General features: G+C 44.8%; 1 protein-coding gene across 1 annotated transcript in view; it reads right to left on the bottom strand.

Annotated features, from left to right (window-relative positions):
- Positions 1-9255: 9255 nt before the first annotated feature.
- LOC101700489 (cytochrome P450 3A9) overlaps positions 9256-18500 on the bottom strand; it is a 34957-nt gene continuing 25712 nt past the window's right edge. The window contains exons 10-13 of the mRNA XM_004840240.4: positions 15524-15684; positions 11314-11540; positions 10813-10975; positions 9256-9461 (exon numbers count right to left, since the gene is read on the bottom strand). Of these exons, the coding sequence (XP_004840297.1) occupies positions 9366-9461; positions 10813-10975; positions 11314-11540; positions 15524-15684 (647 nt within the window). The 3' untranslated portion in view covers positions 9256-9365. The remainder of the gene's footprint in view (positions 9462-10812; positions 10976-11313; positions 11541-15523; positions 15685-18500) is intronic.

The raw sequence follows: 18500 nt of genomic DNA, 5'->3' as shown, positions 1-18500 counted from the left end.
TCAATAAAATTAATTTAAAAAAGAAATCAACCAATCACAAATGCTGGCAAGGCTTTGGGGGAAAAGGAAACTTTCTCCATTGCTGCTGGGAGTATAAACTGGTACAAGCAATTTCCTGGTTGGTATGGAACTCAATATGAATGGTATGGTACGGTATGGTATGGAACTGATACGGAAATCAGTGTAGAGATTCTTCAAAAAACTAAGAATAGAGGCTCCACTTGACCCAGCTGTTCTCCTCCTAGGTATCTTCCTAAAAGAGTTAAAAGCATCATACTACAGTGATATATTCATACTCATATTTATAGGGGCACAATTTATACTAGCTAAATCTTGGAAACAGCTCATAGGCCCATCAAAAGATGAGTGGACAGGGCCGGGGATTTAGCTCAGTGGTTTTGCCGCCTGCTGCGCAAGCGCAAGGACCCAAGTTCAACCCCTGGTACCAAAAACAAAACAAAACAACAAACAAACAAACAAAAAAGATGAGTGGATAAAGAAAACATGGTATTTATATACATGGAGTGCTATTCTGCCATAAGACAGATAAATCTGAGTCATTCGTAGGAAAATGAATATACCTCTAGACCATAATCTTAAATGAAACAAATTAGACTCACACGTTTAAATATCACATTGTTTCTCTCGTGTGAGAAACCCAAAGGGTAAACAAGGAGCATAATGGAGGATAGATATTGGGAAGTAGGAAGAACATGTTCAAATGGAAAGGAGAACAAGGAAGGGGGAGAGGGAAGGGAAGGAAGGGAAAAGGTAAAAAAAATGATAGAAGGAAAAAATGGAAACAAGTTTTGTACATGAGGAAAGGAAGACAGGTTGAAGGGAGGGGAGGGGAATGACTCGATATATCATCATGTACAGGTACAAATTCCCTATGATGAATGTATGACAAGCATGTACTAATAAAAAAAGTTGAAAAAAATGAATTTTTAAGAGTAAGAGGGATTCTGGCTACACCAGTTTGACAGGAGCCTTATGTCAGCAGGCTGATCGGATACCAAGGTTGGGAGAGGAAGGATTTGATGAGATGGTAAGGGTGATCAAATATCAGTGCCGGAGATTTGGGAGACTTTACTGGGATTTTGCTTAATTGGCTCCTGACAGGATGAACACAGCTGTCCCAAGGTTGAGGCCCAGTTGAAAAGAGGGTTCAAAGGAGACCGACCAAAGTTTGTAAAGGACAAGGTGTCATGGGCTACTGACTATTCATTGGTATTGATAGCTTCTCATTGATTTGGCCAGGAGATGATCCAAATTTAAAAAAAAAAAACATTAATTTTACTCATTGGTGGAAACTGCAGAGGCAGAACGAAAAGAAGACAGGAGAAAACAAGATCCAGGGTGAAGATGGAACAGCAGCCTTTCTTATCTGCTGTTTCCAACCCACTCATTTTCTGTGGCTGCCGGCTGAAGCATTTCTCAAGTCCTCTTTCTGCTTGGGGGTGGCACCCTGCTCCATTAGCTTCTCTTGCAGAGTGTCAAGAAATAAAAGGAAACACAAATAGCACTTAGTCATTTTTACTCTGTCCAATGTGGAGAAATAGGCTCTTCACCCCACTTTCTGCTGCATGTCATCTAGGAAGCCCTCATGTGTCCAGGTGAGTGAATGCAGTAGTGGCCTTGACTCTTTCTGTTCTCTCTCTCTCCCCCCTTTCTCACTAAACTGACGTCCCTTAGGACACAAATGAGTTCTCCACTTGTGCATATGGTTGGTGACACCAACAATCAACAAATGGAACTATTTTATATTAAAACACTTCTGCATAGCAAGGGAAACAACCAACAGTGAAGACACAGCCTGCAGAATGGGAAAAAAATTTTGCCAGATACTCCTCGGAGAAGTCATACTTAGAATATACTGTAGAAGGAACTCAAAAGAATTAGGCCCCATCAAAATAAAAGAACCAATAAAGATGAACAAGTGGCATGAATAGATACTTCTCAGAAATAATACAAATGGGCAATAAATGTATGAAGAAATATTCTACGTCTTTGACCATTAGAGAAACACAAGTCAAAACAACATTGAGATTTCATCTTACTCCAGAGAGAATGGTCATCATCAAGAACTCAAAAAACAAATACTGGCAAGATTGTGTGGGGTGGGGGTGGGGGTGGGAGGAACACTTCTCCATTGATGGTCAGAATGTAAACTAGTGCAACCATTATGGAAATCAATATGGAGATCTCCCAGACAATTAAAAGATATTCTATCTGACCCAACTGTATCTCTTCTGGGTATCTTCCCAAGAGTTAAAGACATACTTCACTGATACATGCATACTCATGTTGGTAGCAACACAACTTAATATCTAAATCTTGGAAGCAGCCTATATGCCCATCAACACACAAATGAATAAAGAAAATGTGGTTTATATACAAAATGGGCTACTACTCAGCCACAAGAAGGCTAATGGCATAAATTGTAAGAAAATGGATATGCCTGGAGACCATAATGCTAAGTGAAATAAATGATACACAGAAGGTTAAACATTGCACAGATTCTCTTAAATGAAAAACCTGAAGTATAAAAAATTTAGAAGCAAAAATAAAAGATAGAGGATAAGAAACAGGGAGACAGACTTTGTGGAGATGGGAAGGGGACCTGGGGATGGAGGGAGACAGGAGGGTGGGGAATGGAAAGGGAAGTAAAAAGGATCAAAATGTGATATGTATTTGTACCAACCTCCCACAATGAATGTATTCATTAAGTATCACAAACATGTACTAATAAAAGGGGAAGAAGAATAAAGTCTGACCTTGGGGGGCAGAGGCGGGTGCACCTGTGGTGCTCTGTGCTCTGCCTACAGCAGAGGCACTGATGGCTCAAGAGAACCCGAGGGAGGCTCCCATGCCTCTGGGAGCCATGGTGTGAGCCCAGGTGGCTTAGGAGCATCAGGACCGACCACCTCAGGGTGGGTCCCACTGACCAATCTCAGAGGGCTCTGCAAAAGAGAGGAAGCGAAGTGTCATGTCCACCCCTGGCACAATGGTCACAGATGGCTCCTGGAGAGCTCCCTGTCCGGAGAGGACAAAGTCAGAGTTCCCTGCAGGCAACATCCTGAGGGGCTCCTTGGAGATAGGCAGCCTTTGGCTTGGCCTTGAGCCTCTTCTAGGGACAGGATCCTAGGGTATGAGAGCAGGGGGCAGGCAGAGACACTTGTCTCACTCACTGTGTGGCTCAGCTCAGCTGGGGACCCTGGCACACTTTGACCAAGATCATTGACCAGTGGGGCTGAAGGCCTGCTCTCCTCTGAGTCCCTGTGGCACCCTGGGCAAGTTGCCACCCCTCTCTGGGCCTCAGTGTTTGCATCTGGCAGATGAGGAGGTGCAGCCTACAGTGCTGACTTCCCTGTTGATGAGTTCCAGTGGGAATTGGAATGTGCAGGATCTCTGAGCCGTGCTCCACTGCAGGGGCAAGTGTGGGCAACACTGATGGCAGGAACCTGATCCAGAGTCCTTTCTGTCCCTGCAAGGCAGGTGTAGTCCCAGCCCCACTTTGCAGATAAACAAATAGTTGCTGTGCTGTGAGGCCAAACTTCCAGTCCAGGGTCCCCCACCACTGAGTGCTGGATCAGCAGCCTGATCTAGAGTCCATGTGCCAGACCGGGTAGGAGCCTGGGCACCAGCCCACAGACCCCAGGTCAGGACTCTGGGGGGTGAGGTGATGGAAGAAGGCATCGCTGCTGCTGCCTCTGACAACCCTGGCAGGAGCAGCCTCCCAGTTTGCCATTGGAGATAAAACCCAAGAGAGCCAAAGGCAACCATAGGAGTTGGTGGTGACTGTCCTGAGGCCAGGGAGGGGCACGGACTGCTGGCAGCAGGAGAAGAGGGGCTCCTCCAGCTATAGCTGTTGCTCCATTGTCTGAAATACTCCATTAGATATGGGCCCTCTGGATCCTGGCCAGGCCATGTTTTGATCAGCTGGCATCGTGAGGGACAAGACTGTGCCACCAGGGCTAGCACCTGGCAGAATGCTTGGGGGAAGGGGTCATAAAACCAGCCCGGGAGGTGGCCAGAGGCAGCTTGGAGGTTATGGAGGTCAGGAAAGGGACTTGGGAGAGGTGGCTAAAGGTCTCCAGGTTGCTCCAAGGGAGGGGCCCATATGGGGCCAGGGTCAGACTGAGAATCCTCTGGCAGGGGCTCTGGGGCTTGCTTATCACCCCACCTGATGCCATAGGGCATCATGCAGGGCACTGTCCTCTACCTGGGCACATTCCCAAGTGACCTGGTGATCCAGGATGCTGCCTTAAGGGAACATCTGTATGTGAATGGGACAGGGACGGCAGGCAGGGGACTGTGCTTGCAGGGCTTCGTCCTGAGGCTGGAGAACAAACCCTCTTGCTCACCCTTGACTTCTCAGCATGCATGGAATTGCATATCCAGCTCTGTGTGCTGCAGCCCACACCTTCCTACCCGGGGACCCCCAGAGATGCCTGACTGTGGACCTGTAGAGAGTTGGGCTGAAGGGGGCACAATATGTCCCTGACAGTGGCCATAGAAGGGAGGGTGAGGCAGCCTATGGTTGCTGAGCAGGGCCTTCTAACCAGAAGTTTCAGACCTCAGAGGATTGGGTAAAAAGTTCCTGAGCTACATTCCACGTCCCCCTCCCTGTGTTCAGTGCTCCACTAGTCCAGGAGCTCCTGGTCGTGCAGCATGAGGCTGCAGGCCTCCATTGTGTGAGGTCACTTTCTGCTGGACACTGGCCATCTGCTGTCTATGAGAACTGATCCACTTTCTGAAAAGAAGAGCAGCTACTGCCTTCATGGGGTGGGGGGACCTGCCTGGGTAGGTCTTGACGCCATGCCTTCCTCTTGACTTATACAGAGATTTGGTACAGAGACAAGGGGCTGTCTCCATGAAGGGGGTCATAATTGGGGTCCACAACAGCTTGCGAGTGGCTGTTTGGACCTGACTGTGGGAAGGGCCTGGGTGGCAGTGAGGGGAGGGGAAGCAAAGAAGCAGCAGCAGGTCCCTGTTTCCCGGAATCCTCCAGGCCTGTCGCCATCCTGCCTACCCCAGCAGGAATTTGATCTCATGGCTCAGACCAAGCTGGTATAGTCAATCTGCAGCAATGCCAGCAGTGTGCCCAGCACTTTAGGGCTGGGTTTCAGGCCATGGATCTGCTCAGTGAAGCTAAAAGTGAGGCCATGGGGAACTGGGGACAGCTCCACAGAGCCTTTGCCTGATCCTATGGTTGCTCTCAAGCCCACTGGGGCTTGCCTGGGGACAGCTGGACACCTGGCCTCCAGCTTTTGGGACAGTCCTGGAGGGAGGCTGTAATGTGGCTTTTGCCAGCTTCACAGTCACTGTTGTCTGTGCTGCAATCAGTCTTTGGAGCCGGGTCGCCATCTGCCTCAGCCAGCGACACCCTCCAGAGCAGAAAGAGCACGGCCATTGCCAAGCACTGGAGTGAGTGGTGCCTGCCCCAGGGTGGGCAGAGGCCCGAGAAGCTTCAGGGCTAAGTGTGGGTTTGGGTACCAGACAGGCTGTCCTGGGCACCTAGCTCTTTGTTGACCGGCACTAGAACTGGGATGACTCATCTCTCTGCTCCAGGGCTCATTTTCCCCCTCTGTGGAAATGTTGCAGAATTCCAAGAGACAGGAGAGACCAATGGGAATCAGGAGGATTTATTTCAAGTTATAGGTGGACATCGGCTCAATGGACTCCTGTTCAAAAGAAGAGTGGTGAACAAAGAGAAGTTCCAGTTTTTATGCATGTGGTCGAAGGAGAGGGGGTTGTCTTTCTAGTGATGTAGCAAGTGAGTTTGCCAGAACAGGACAAGGGCAGAGAGTTTTGTAATTTAGCCTGTTAAGAAGACAGTTTCTTATGAATCATATGAGAACAGGATGTCATAAACATTGTTTACAGGACATAGTTGTCAATTCTATCTGTACCAGAACAAGGAGTTACAGCTACAAGGGGGAGGAGGATGATGGGGTGGGGGGTGCCCAAGGCTGAGAAGAACTTGTTTTTCTTTAAGTCTTGCTTCAAAATGAGTGGTTCTGAATGGTTTCTCAGATTCCTGACCCAGCATCTAGCAGGGCACCTTGAGCACAGACTGCAGGGGTCTAGATACGGGCTGTGTCTTTCAGGCACAAGGCCCTTCCATCCAGCCCAGACACCTAGCTCAGGACCAGCAGTAGCTCCACTCCATGTCCTGTGACCAGCTCAGGTGCAGCCCAGACCTCAGCAGGGGGACATTGCCTATGTGCCCAGCATGAGCTTGGGTAGCTCCTATCTGGAGGGGATCAACATGGCTCTGTCCCAGAGTCCCCCAATGGCCAGGAAAAGAAGGTGCCCACCCACTCTTCCTCTCCTTTTCCTTCCTGTGACTAGCCTCCCCCACTCTGCATCCACAAGAGTGGACAAGAAACCTGGCTCCTGAACACAGCTTCTAGCAGCTGGAGATCTGGCTGCCAGGCTGGAATGCCCTGAAGGGTATTGGCTTCTGCTGGTTTCACCGTCCCACACTGAATTCAGTGTTGTCCTCCGAGGTCTCTCCAGAGATCTCCAGCATCAGCTTGGCCTCCAGCGGGGTGTCCTCATTGTCACCTTCTACCATGTGACATGTATCCACCAACACCCTGTCTCAGGGACTGCAGCCACAGCTCTTCGCTGTCACTCACTGTCACTCTACAGCCAGCAAGTGGCAACTGTTGCCTCACTTAGCCAGGCAACCATATGCTGAATGCCACGTAGCACTGCTGGCCTCCTGGAGTTGGCCTTCTAGTGGGTCAGGATGGACAGACAGGAAGAAAGAAGACAGTGGTCAGCACTCAGGACTTGACCTGGCGGGAGAGAGGGGGGCAATATGCCAAGGACCATGAGGACTGGGGCCTCAGGATGGGGGCAGGGAGGAGGCTAAGGTGGAGGAGGAGAGGCTGGGGACCCTGAGGTCAGGGAAATGTCCAGGGCCTATGCTTCACTGAGTGGCCTCTGACTTTCTCACAGAGGGACATAGAGCTCCAGGAGGTGGGGCAGTGGAAGGCAGAGTGACACTGGGCCTCTCTGTGGGGATGGGCTGCCGCCAGAGAGAAATGGGGGCTGCTCACAAGGCTGGCATTGCAGGCCAGGCCAGAAGAAAGGGATTGCAGCAGGCTGGTGGCTGTGGAGTCTTTGTGTTGTTTGTACATGGAGCTGGCAGGGATGTTCACAGAATGTGTATGGGCATAGGAGACAACCCCTCACTTCCTCCAGGGCTCTGCCTGCTGATGAGCCATCTGCACCCCCACATCAGGTCAGATGCCAAGCTAGTCTGACTTCAGGTGCTAGTGTGGCTGGCAGCAGCACACACCTGGATGACCCCGGGTCTGGGTCCCACCTATGCTCTGGCCCTCAAGAGTCCAGGCATCCAGGGTTCTGGCTGTGCTGGGAACCACTGCAGCTCCCGTGCAGGGTGGCCTGATGTGAATGAAGCCACTGGGCACTGCTCTAACTCCTCCTAAGACCTGAGACAGCTGTCCCCAGCCACGTGGATCCTGTGGTCCTTGAGAGTAAGTGGGTCCCCAGGGTGGAATAGGAGGAGAGGGCGGGCCGTTGTGAGAGAATGGGGTGGGGCTGTGGGAAAGGGAACCCCTTATTCCATGGGGACCACCCTTGTGCAGCAAGAGAGGGTGAAGTGGCCCTGGTCCCACAGAGAACTGCTGTGCTCAGTGCTGAGGGTCCCTGCACTCTGGGGAGCCACTCCAGAACCCATGCCCTGATGGGCTTTCCATGCCCTGATGCAAGTGACAAACTAGGATAAGCTTCCAGTCATCTTTCACAGGGCCATGGACAACAATCCTAGACAAGATAAGCTGAAGGTCTATGAGCTGGGGGAGATCATTTTACACAATCAGTAAGTCAGATAATTGACTGTGAGGACAATGAAGAGGGGCATGGTCAGCACCACTCCCAGACCCAGAGCTGATACACTTGGCCCCAGAACATAGCCAGCAGGGTGTGGGTGGGCGTTGAGCACCCAGAGATCAGCCTTGAATGCCTAAGGTCCCCTCGCTGCCCCAGCAGCTGCTGGGCCTCCCTGTTGTGTGTCCTCCTCTGGGTGAACAGGTGGGGCAAAGGCAGCCTCAGTAAGGAGAAAAGAGAAAATGTTTCCCAGTGGGGTAGCTGGTCCCATGGCCCCTGGAAGGGACCCTGAAGGGTGAGAGGGTAAGAGGGAAAAATCATGTGCTTCAGAAAGAAGAGGGATGGATGTGGCCCAAACATCATGTTAAACCTCCTGCATGTGGCATGAAAGAACACTCTGTCCAGAGCCCAGTCCATGTTCTAGAAACTCATCCGTATCCTCCATGCCTGTGTCCTCCTCAGAAAGAGATGAGAGTGGCCAGCTGGTAACCTGGGAGAGAGACAGAGGAAGGCACCCTGAACTGTGCTCCACAGAAGCTCACTAAGTGTGGACATGGCTGTTTCTCTCCAGTTGGCCGGACACCCACAGCAGCCATCAGTCCGGACAGTCAGCAGGGACGCCCACTGTTTCTAAGGTTGGATTGATTGCAAACAATCTCGAAGCTTGCTGCACCATTTTGGTTGGGAGGGGCACTGTAGGTGGGACCCTCATCTTGCAAAAAATGAAGACTAGGGCCTAGAGAGGCTCCAGAAGTAGAGCTACACAAGTGCAGCTCAGGATGGGCTGATGGCAGCCTCTAGGCCAGAAAAGAGGGAAGGACAGAGAAGCCCAGAAGACGGACTTGCTACAGACCCTGGAATCCACAGAGTGGAGAGGGCCCTGGGCCTTGGCACAGCAGGCCTGGGAAAGGCCTGTCCTTCATCCTCATAACACTTTCCCTTGGTGAGCAGCATCTGGGAAGTTCTCTGAATTCTAGAAAGCCTGCTGTGGTGCAGTCACAACCAGCAAAGGCATGGTGTCAGCAGGATGGGGTGAGACTGTAGCCCCAGGCTGTGGTGGGATGTTCTGGAGTCCAAGGCCCTTTCAAAACAGAGTCTAGGTTTTAGCAGGCCCTCAGCACAGCCTGGCCTCAGGCAGGATCATGGGAGAGGGCTTCGATGATCTTAGGGCTCTCAGGTCTGTAGCTCAGGCCTGTCTTGGTGGGTGAGTGGCCCCCATGAACACCACTGTCCATCTCTCTGCCCCTGTGTGGGAGGATAGAGATCATCACATGACCCAGGAATGTGTGTGTACCTATTTCCCACTAATGTGATACAATAGATAATACTCTAAACACACAGTGAGCAAGCACAACGAAGGTCCAGAATCTCAATCACTCACTCATCAAGTGGAAGAGATTAAGTCCATTTTAATTTCTAAATTATTTTCACAAATTGGTCACTAGTATTCTGTGACACTGCCTCCACGAAGAAGAGAATATAGCAGATTGTAGGAAGAATTAGGCTCCACTTAAGGGCTCCTCTCTTGACACAACCTTCAAAAGAACCTCTTTCTCAGGTTGAAGAAGTCCTTGTTTGCTAAAAGTTATAGGGATCTGCAACAGTAAGACAAACATGGGGAAATGATCAATATGGGACCAACAACAACAGTAGCAAGTGGAAAATGTACAGCAAAGATAGTAAGGATTCACAAATACATTGAAATTGTCTTAAGTATAATGTACCTTGAATTGCTTATATTTATTTTATAAGCTGTGTCAAGATTTAGAATAATGAAAACATTAATCCATCTGTTCATTTAAAAAATACATCATGAACACCTGTTTTGTACCAGGTCTAAAACTAAATCATGTTAATTATTTTTGCCATATATATATAATTTAAAGTAAATGTCATAAGCTTTAAAATTTAAATCTGATCCTTAGACAGTGTAGCAAATTATTTTGTGAAAGCCATAAAAAGTTAACTTGGTGTTTGTTGAGACTTAAGAGGGAAGCCTGAGCAGGTATTATACACTTCAACTATATGGACAGTCCTTCACTGCTACAGTCTAGTCACTCTTATCATTTAAAACTATTCAGTTTGATGATGGAAAGAGGCCTTCAGGACAATTATGCTTTGCTGTGGTTTTCTGACATCTCCTCTTGGCTTTGAATGATAATGTAAATGGGGAACATTTGAGTCCTATAATTTTTTAACTAATTCTTTACCAATTCTCACTGGTCATGTTCTTCAATTTTTGTGAGCCTCCAACACAGTAACCTTCTGATCTCAGGATAAGGAAAGAAAGCAAATCCTCATGAAGTGTGAAAAGTATTACCTAAGAGATAACAGCAAGTATCTACCTCATTCCAGGTATGCCAGAATGCCCTAATTGCAAGGTTAAGGCCATTTATCTACACTTTCAGAGCAGCTACACAGCTGGCCTGAAGCTACTAATAACGTGAAAACCAAGTCTATTCCCCTCTACCACCCAAAAAACCCTACAGCCAGAGAGGAGTTGCATATTCAAATACATGAGTCCTGGAAATGGACCACTGTCGTGAGGGAGCTTCTGTAAGCTGTGATAAGGAGAGCACCATTCAAACATGACAACATGAGCATTGCACTTTATAACTGTGCACAACATGAGCCATCTGCAAATGACTTAAAGCTGAATTTAAGTATTCCTCAAGTGCAAAAAGACCACATATAATCATGCCATACCACCCTGCAGAGAGTTTAGAAGATACTTTACACTTTGTCTTCATAAAGCCACATACTTAAAACTCCAAAACCAAAGGATCCTAAAATTGTAGAAATGGCTCAAAAGAGATTTTGGGCAGAGAGAACAAAGGAATAAAAATAATAATGAGCAACTATATACTGTCATTTAAAAACTACCCTGGTTTTAGTAAAAAAAAATCTCTTGGTAAATCATTATTTGTACAGAAAGATTTGTCTTACCTGTGTTTCCTTACAAGTTTGGAAGGAGAAATTTTGCAAGACTCTGATGATAGCAAGTTTCATGTTCATGAGAGCAAACCTCATGCCAATGCAGTTCCTGGGTCCAGCCCCAAAAGGCATGTATATGTAAGGATCAATATTGCCCTTGTTTTTCTTACTGAACCTGGTTCCATTAGAGAACAAGAAAAATGTTAATCAAACATAAATACCACAATATTTACTGATTGGAGATTGTCACTGATACCCTCAACCCCCAAGCTGTTGTATATAGAAGATTTTGGTTGGACATGAAAACGCACTGTGCTTTTGCAATGAGTTGCAAGCGATAGATCTTTTCTATTTGCCTTCCCCTAGAGGAGTTTCCAATCTTGTTGACATAAGCCTATGGCAAAAAAATTAATCTTTCAACACAAAAATGACGCTCCTGTCCAGTAAGAGACGTTTTAGCATACTCAGAACAGACTGCATCAGGGAGAATTTATTTTCCCAAGGGCCCTTTACCTTTCAGGGTGGAACTCTTCAGGCTCTTTCCAATATTTGGGATCTCGATGAAGGGCATAGGTTGGTATCAGCACTACTGACCCTTTGGGAATGACCACTCTATTGATTTCAACATCTTTCTTACAAGCCCTCTCAAGTCTTCCAGCAATTGGGTATAATCTGAGTGTTTCATTCACCACCATATCCAGATACTCCATCTGTACCAGGGCATCATAGGTGGCAGGTGTCTGGGAAGAGATAGATTTTCATGGATTATATTTTGGCATTATCTTTCAACTCAGGCTATGCAGTACCTGTAAAGTCTTAGGAAGTCCAAAGACTAACTCATGTTGGTAAAGTACCTTAACACTGGGAAAACAGTTTAATAACTATCAATTTCTTTGACCTGCTTAATGGCCCACTCAGAAGTGTAGAGTACTTATGCATATGGGAGACCATTGGGACATTTTGCAGCCCAGACCCTGAAATTCTCAACATTAACATGTACTGCTTTTCTTTCTCATGTGAGGAAACATGACAAATAGATTATGACAGTTACACCCAAGAAAAATATGCTGAAGTCACTGTCATCTTTTAACAGAGGGGTTGCATTTCTATGTCAAGGAATAGAAGATAAAAAAGACGAAATCCTTGTTTCTAGTTGGAAATTCCTGTACAGTTGTTTTTGGTTATATTGAAAAAAAAATTAAGGAACATTATAGCATATAAGACTAGCAAGGTTACTCTTTTCCTCATATGTTAAAATTGACAGCATTATATCATCTATAAAACTCTATAAATAATTTGGGGGATAACTAGTACCTACTTTCCCAATGTAACAAAAGGTCACAAAAGGGTGCAACCAGGGCACACACCTTCAGTCTATTTCAAAATTCTGAGGAGGATGGGACCCACACTCAGCCAAGTCTCTGTGGATAGACCAGTCTCCTGTTTGATGTTTCAGAACTTCACTGTGACCTAGGAAGAAGATACTTTGTGGCCACCTCACTGCCTAACCAGCCATGTCAGCCCCAAGTCTTTTTACTCCACAAAATATCAGTTTAGGCAGAGATGAGAAAAAGCATGGGAACTATGTGACTATCTGTTGGTAAGACAATGGAGAGGCCTTATTTTATAGGTTAAGTTCATGAGTCAGGAGCCAGACACCCTGGATCACAAGTTAGATTCTTCATGTCTACCTCTATAAGTGATACATGAGGATTTGTGTACAGAGCTGAGTCATCCTACCCATCCTAGCCAAGTCCAGCCTCAATGGGCCTACAGCCAGGCCAAACTATGTCCAACAGTATCAGAAGAGTCAACTAATCAGCCACTTGACTGAAAATGCTCATAATTGTAGAGATGTTGTGGATGTTTCCTATCAGATATTATCATAACAGATAATGAATACAACAGAACTGAAACACTTTAATGAAGAGCTTTTATTTCTGTGAATAGCATCCATGACATATATTTTCTTCTGCATTTCTCTTTGCATATCATTTATTTATAGAGCTGGTGATGACACTCAATGCTTAAAAATTTGGGAACAATTCTCTTAGAAAGTGATTGTGATGGCTTGTATCTAAATGCTCCTCCCTCCAAGCCTCATGCACTGACAGATGGTACTTTAAGAAGCTGGATACATTTATGGTTTTTGATACACAGATTAAGAGTGTCTGGTATTAAATTAGTCCACTGAGTGTTTTAGCATAGTTCTGGGTGTGAGTAATAGAAAGGCCCACCCTGGGTGTTTGTGGCACCACTGAAAAGGCTTATAGCCTGGATAGCATAAGAAGGAAAAGGAGACTTGCTTCTCCTGATGCTGCTCACTGCCTCTTGCCTACACTGCCATGTCCCTCTGCCATACCATCCTGCCTTGGAGCCAGCTGGTGATGGAGTAAAATCTCTACAAACTGTGAGCTGAAATAAACCTTTCATCCTTAAATTTATGTGCCTTGGGTATTTTTTCACACCAACAAGAAAGTAACCAAGACAGATTTTGGTACCAGACAAGCGGGGTCTTTGCTGTGATACTCCCTGGCCAAGTGCTTCAGAAGCCTTTGGAACTGGCTTGAAGGCGTATTATGGAAAGGTTTAGAGATGATGGCTGAAGAAGCAGCCCTAGAATGCAGTGAGGTGAGTGTGATGGGAGATTCTGGTCAGAGATCAGAAGACCAGAATAGTGACTGCATGCAGCTGGAAAAGACCAGGCTCAAAAGGTTTCATTTGGAAATGATTCCATTGGCAGCTGGATTCCAGATCATGTGTGTTATTCCCTGGCTGAAAATTTGTCTGCATTTTGCTCCTGTCCAGAGACTTTGCCTGAGTCTGAAATTAAGTGTGGCAGACTAATTAATCTGGCAAAAGAAAATTCAAGGTAATCTAATGATGAGGCATGTCAACTGTTGGGGACTTCAGCCAGATTTATGCTGAGAATCAAGAGCAAAGAGTCCAGCACAATGATTTTAATAGTTTTGTGTTTGGCCTGAAAGGAAATTCCTGAAATGGTGCAGCCTGCAAAAATGTAGAAGAGAAGAACCTTGATGCTGAAACAACTGGCATCAAAAATCCAAGTACTTTGGAACTCAATAATAGAAAGTATGCCCTGAGAATATCAAAATAATCAGAAGGATACCACCATTTGCAGCCTCAATATTTGAAAGGTGGAAGACATTGTTTTGAGAAGAGAATCCCAGAGCACCATGTTCTAGAATGCCAGCAGACCTTGGCATCATCTACGTGGTACTGGTTTAGGTGCATGTAGAATGCAAGAGTTCTAGGGTCAGAAAGGCTTCCACCCAGGTTTCAGAAGATGGCCTATGAAGCCAGGTAGTGTACTCCTGAGAGGGCGGTATGTGAAACTGTGAATGTGAAACTGAAGTTTCAGTGGAGACCCTGGGAGACTAGAGATGGAGGAGAACCACAAGGAGTGAGCAAGGCTGGCCCAAGAGAGAAGCCATGAGAGCTACAACCACCAGCAGTACCATAGGGGCATAAGCCCCTTGGGGTTCACATCTTGTAACAGATTGCACTGGATATTAGGCATGGAACAACAGGATTTAATGTTTGTCCTTCTGGATTTTGGACTTGCTTTTGTTACATCCAATTGGTTTGGGGACTAAAGGTCACCAGACTCATGCTTCCAGGGCTGTTTTTCTCTGTCACATAGAAAGAGGAAGAGGAGCCAGAGAAGACCTGTTTTATGGTGTACAAGTCCTGTCTCCACTGCCCTAAGGGTCAACACTTGATTGATTGGATATTGGGCTTCTTGGTAGGGATTTGGTCTTATGGGCTAACAGGGGAATTTGTGTAGGCTTGGCAACTTGCACTAGGAAAGACAGTGTTGCCTGCACAGAGGCAGGTGTCAAAACCACAAGCTGTCAGCTTCAGACCATAAAGCTGCTTGAAAACTGCTTGCTACTCATAGGCACACAGAGCCTGCATTTTCTACCCTTTGAAAAGGCCATGGGTCTGTCCCTGCACTTTGATCTCATTTTTTTCTTCTGTCCCCCTATTTGGAATGAGAATGTTTATCCTGTGCCGTTATATATTGGAAGTGTTTAACTTGCTTTTCATTTTATGGGAGCTTCCAGCTAAAAGTTTGCCTTAAATCTCAGAGGAGACTTTTGACTTGGACTTTATAGCAATAATGAGACTATTAGGACTTCAGTAAATCTTAGCGATGGGCTAAATGACTTTTGCATAAATGGATGTGCATGCGGGTCCAGGAGAGGAATATTATGGCTTGTATCTCGATGTTCCCAAAGCCTCATGCATTGATAAGTGGGGCTTTTCAGAGCTGGATGGATTTATGGTATGTTATGCTGGGATTAAGGGTGTGTTGTACTAAATTAGTCTACTGAGTGGTTTCACATGGTTTTGGGTGTGGATAATGGGAAGGCCCACCCTGGGTGTGGATGGCACCACCCAAAATCCTTGTAGCCTGGATATTATAAAAGGGAAATGAAGGCTTGCTTCTGCTGCTTCTCACTGCTTCCTGCCTGCCCTGGCATGCACTGTTTCTCCTCTGCCATGCCACCTTGCTGTGGAGTCAGCTGACTATGAACTGAAACCTCTACAAACAGTGAGTTGAAATAAACATTTTATCCTTTAACTAGTGGGTGTGGAGTATTTTGTCTCAACAATGAGAATGTAGCCAAGACACTGATTAAGAGGTTATTATTATAACTTTAATGCTTCCCTTGCTTTCTGGGTACCATCCACTCACCTTATTAGGCAAAACTGTATCAATCTCCTGCTGGAGTTTCTTCTGGACATCAGGATGAGTGGCCAATTCATACATAACGAAAGAAAGAGCACTGCTAGTGGTTTCATAGCCACCAAAAATAAAGATAATTGATTGGGCCACGAGCTCCAGATCAGACAGAGCTGATGGGAAAGGAAATACATTTGAGGGAAAGCCAGTTAATGTATAATATCACAATACAGATGAAGAGAAATCCAAATATAATGCACAAATACCCAGGTAAAAAAATGAAAAAGCAACTTAGAGTCACACTGGGAGTGGTGTCCTCTTTTTTTATCTATTTAACACGGACTGAAAAGGAAGAATAATTTTAATTTAATTTCTCAAGATCTACAGGGTTCTTGGTCATTTGTTCCTCATTATGCCAACTTCACCAGCAACCCAGCTGAGTAATTTCAAGAGATGTTATTTCTGTGCAATATACAAAGTTTAAGTAGTGTGCCCCTTGGATAAAGATCAAACTAGTTTGTATGTGTAAAAATGCTGATAGTATTCTCTTAGGAAAAATGTAAATTATCTTAGTTAAAAACAGCTGGAAACACTTTGAAAGATTTTCAATACTAAGCAATCACTGTGAAATTAAAGAATTATTCATCTCAATATATTTGGGGAAACTTTGTGAACAATTTTGGGCATCAGTGAAACTGGTGGTACTCAGTGTGGTCCACAGACACTCAGGATCAGCTGCATCTGGAAGCTGATTAGAAACACAGGCTCTCAAACCCACCTAAGATTTACCACATTAAAATCTGAACTTTCTCAAAATATGGTGATTTATATCTACAACCTCACCCAAGTAACAACTTTTCAGAAGCATCAAGCATAAGAGTACCTGGGGCGCCACTCTTGTACAGAAACCAAAGAGAAAGAAAGCAGGTAGAATAGTGGTGATTGACCCTAGTATAACGAATGGAGTTAGAGTAGCAAAAGAAAGAATGTTTGAATAGAAAGAAGTTGGGAGTGAAATATGGGAAAAATTAGGGTATGGTGAGCAAAATTAGTAACACTATTCAATCATGGCTCAGATGTCTTCTTCTTTAGCATATGCCCACTCTCTCTTCTCTACTGAATCTCACAACAGCCCTTGTGATAGATGTTGTTTCTCCTCTTGAATTTCTTCTGAGAGAAGCTAAGTACAGTTAGGCATTGGTCTCAGTGATCAGGGAATGGAGTAGGTAATGTACATATCCAAAGCCTTGAAATAAACACTTTGCCTGGTCCAATCGTAAAATTCAAGACTAAATACATTGCAAAATAAAAGCTTGAGAGCTCTACAGAGTTCTGTTTTACTAATGATAATAACAGTTTTTGTAATGATATTGTGGAAAATTCTACTAAAATGTCTTTCTTCCAATGAGCATGAATTTCAAAAAATGAATTGAAGTTTAATTAGAAAGTCAAAATTTAGAACTTTGATGTCCACTGTTAGCCACTAGTCCCACAAGAATATTTAAATTTTAATTAAGAAGGAATACAATTTATACTTTAGTTCTTTAGTGTCAGTTTAGTGTCACATTTCAAATGTGCCAAATGTATTTGGAAGTTACTGTATTGAACAGTGAAATTATAGACTATTTCCTTGATCCCCAGTACCAAAAAGAAATTATAGACTATTTCCTTCAATAATGTTCAATAGTTCAATATTGAACTAGACAAATAGAAGAGAATAAACAGGTCGATATATTTGTAGACATAGATATATTTACTTGGGTGTGATGTAGTCAGTCTATTCTTCTTTGGAATGAACTGCAATTTCAGGAATTTTATCAGATTCTTGTTACACCCTTGTAGCTTCAAATTGATCAAAGTGAAATTATGTCACAGAAAAATGCTATCAATTAGGGAAATATTTGAGGGGAAGGAACTATTGAATAATCACATCTAGGTCCCACCTTTTGTTTTGTAAAAGATTAGTTTAAAACTAAACAATAAAAAGGAAAAGAATTAGAAAGAACTCAGAAGCCCAACTGAAAGGGCTTCCAGTGGTCAAACCTGAGAATTTGAGCATCAAAATAAATAGTAATGGAAAGAAAATAAGTTTATTATACAACATTATTTAAACAAAAGAGATTTTAAAATATAGGAAGGAAGACAGAGGACAGGAAAGGAAAAGAGAGGAAAGAAAAAAGGAAAAGAAAGGGTGTGGAGGAGAGGAGAGGGAGAGAGAAGGGGCAAGGTGGGAGGAGGGAAGGAAAGAGACGGGGATTAGGAGAGGGGAAGGAAGGATGGGGCAGGTAAGGAATGAAAAGGAGGGGAAGGGAAGTGCAGAGGAGGAAAGAGGATGAGAAGGAAGGAAAGAAAGAGAAAGAGAAGCAAGAAGGAAAGGAAGAAAGAAACAAAGAAAGAAAGGCATGTTGACCTACACTGAAAAGCTAACCTATAAATATGTGAGAAATGATGGAGTTAGAAATTCATCATTTTATAACAATCATAGCAATAATGATTTTTCTCCAAAACCATCCACTGATGATAAGGATGGTAGATGAAAGTATAAAGGAAGGTATTAACACAGTTCCAAAGGTTTTCCTCACAAGGTACTTACCAATTACAAGAGGAAAATTAAACACTTTGCAGCAGATTAAGCTAATGAACACTTCCACCATTATTCACAGTGAACATCACCACTGTTCAGAGACTATTCCTTCTTTTTAGATGTATTGGTGCAAATTTCCAGACAGAGATTCTGATTCTGTGGGTCTGGATGTGGCTAATAACCAGCATTTGTTCTGATATGGGTGACCCAAGTCCACTGACTTTATCCAGGCATGAAACGCTTGTGTACATTGACTTCAATATTTGAATATTACTGTTCATGTTCCTGGAATGTGCCTCTAACTACTGTGTAGAATATCCAAATGTGTCTTTCTGCAATCATCCAGAAACTTTTTGCTGTTTGGAAACCCTCCTGTACATTTCTAGAACAATGCCCATTCTCTCG

Source organism: Heterocephalus glaber, unplaced genomic scaffold (assembly GCF_053883595.1).
Source record: "Heterocephalus glaber isolate CG9 unplaced genomic scaffold, H.glaber_assembly_v1.0 deba00001610, whole genome shotgun sequence".
NCBI lineage: Eukaryota > Metazoa > Chordata > Mammalia > Rodentia > Bathyergidae > Heterocephalus > Heterocephalus glaber.
Note: the sequence above shows the minus strand (reverse complement) of the source record. Positions and strands in the feature narration are given on the sequence as shown.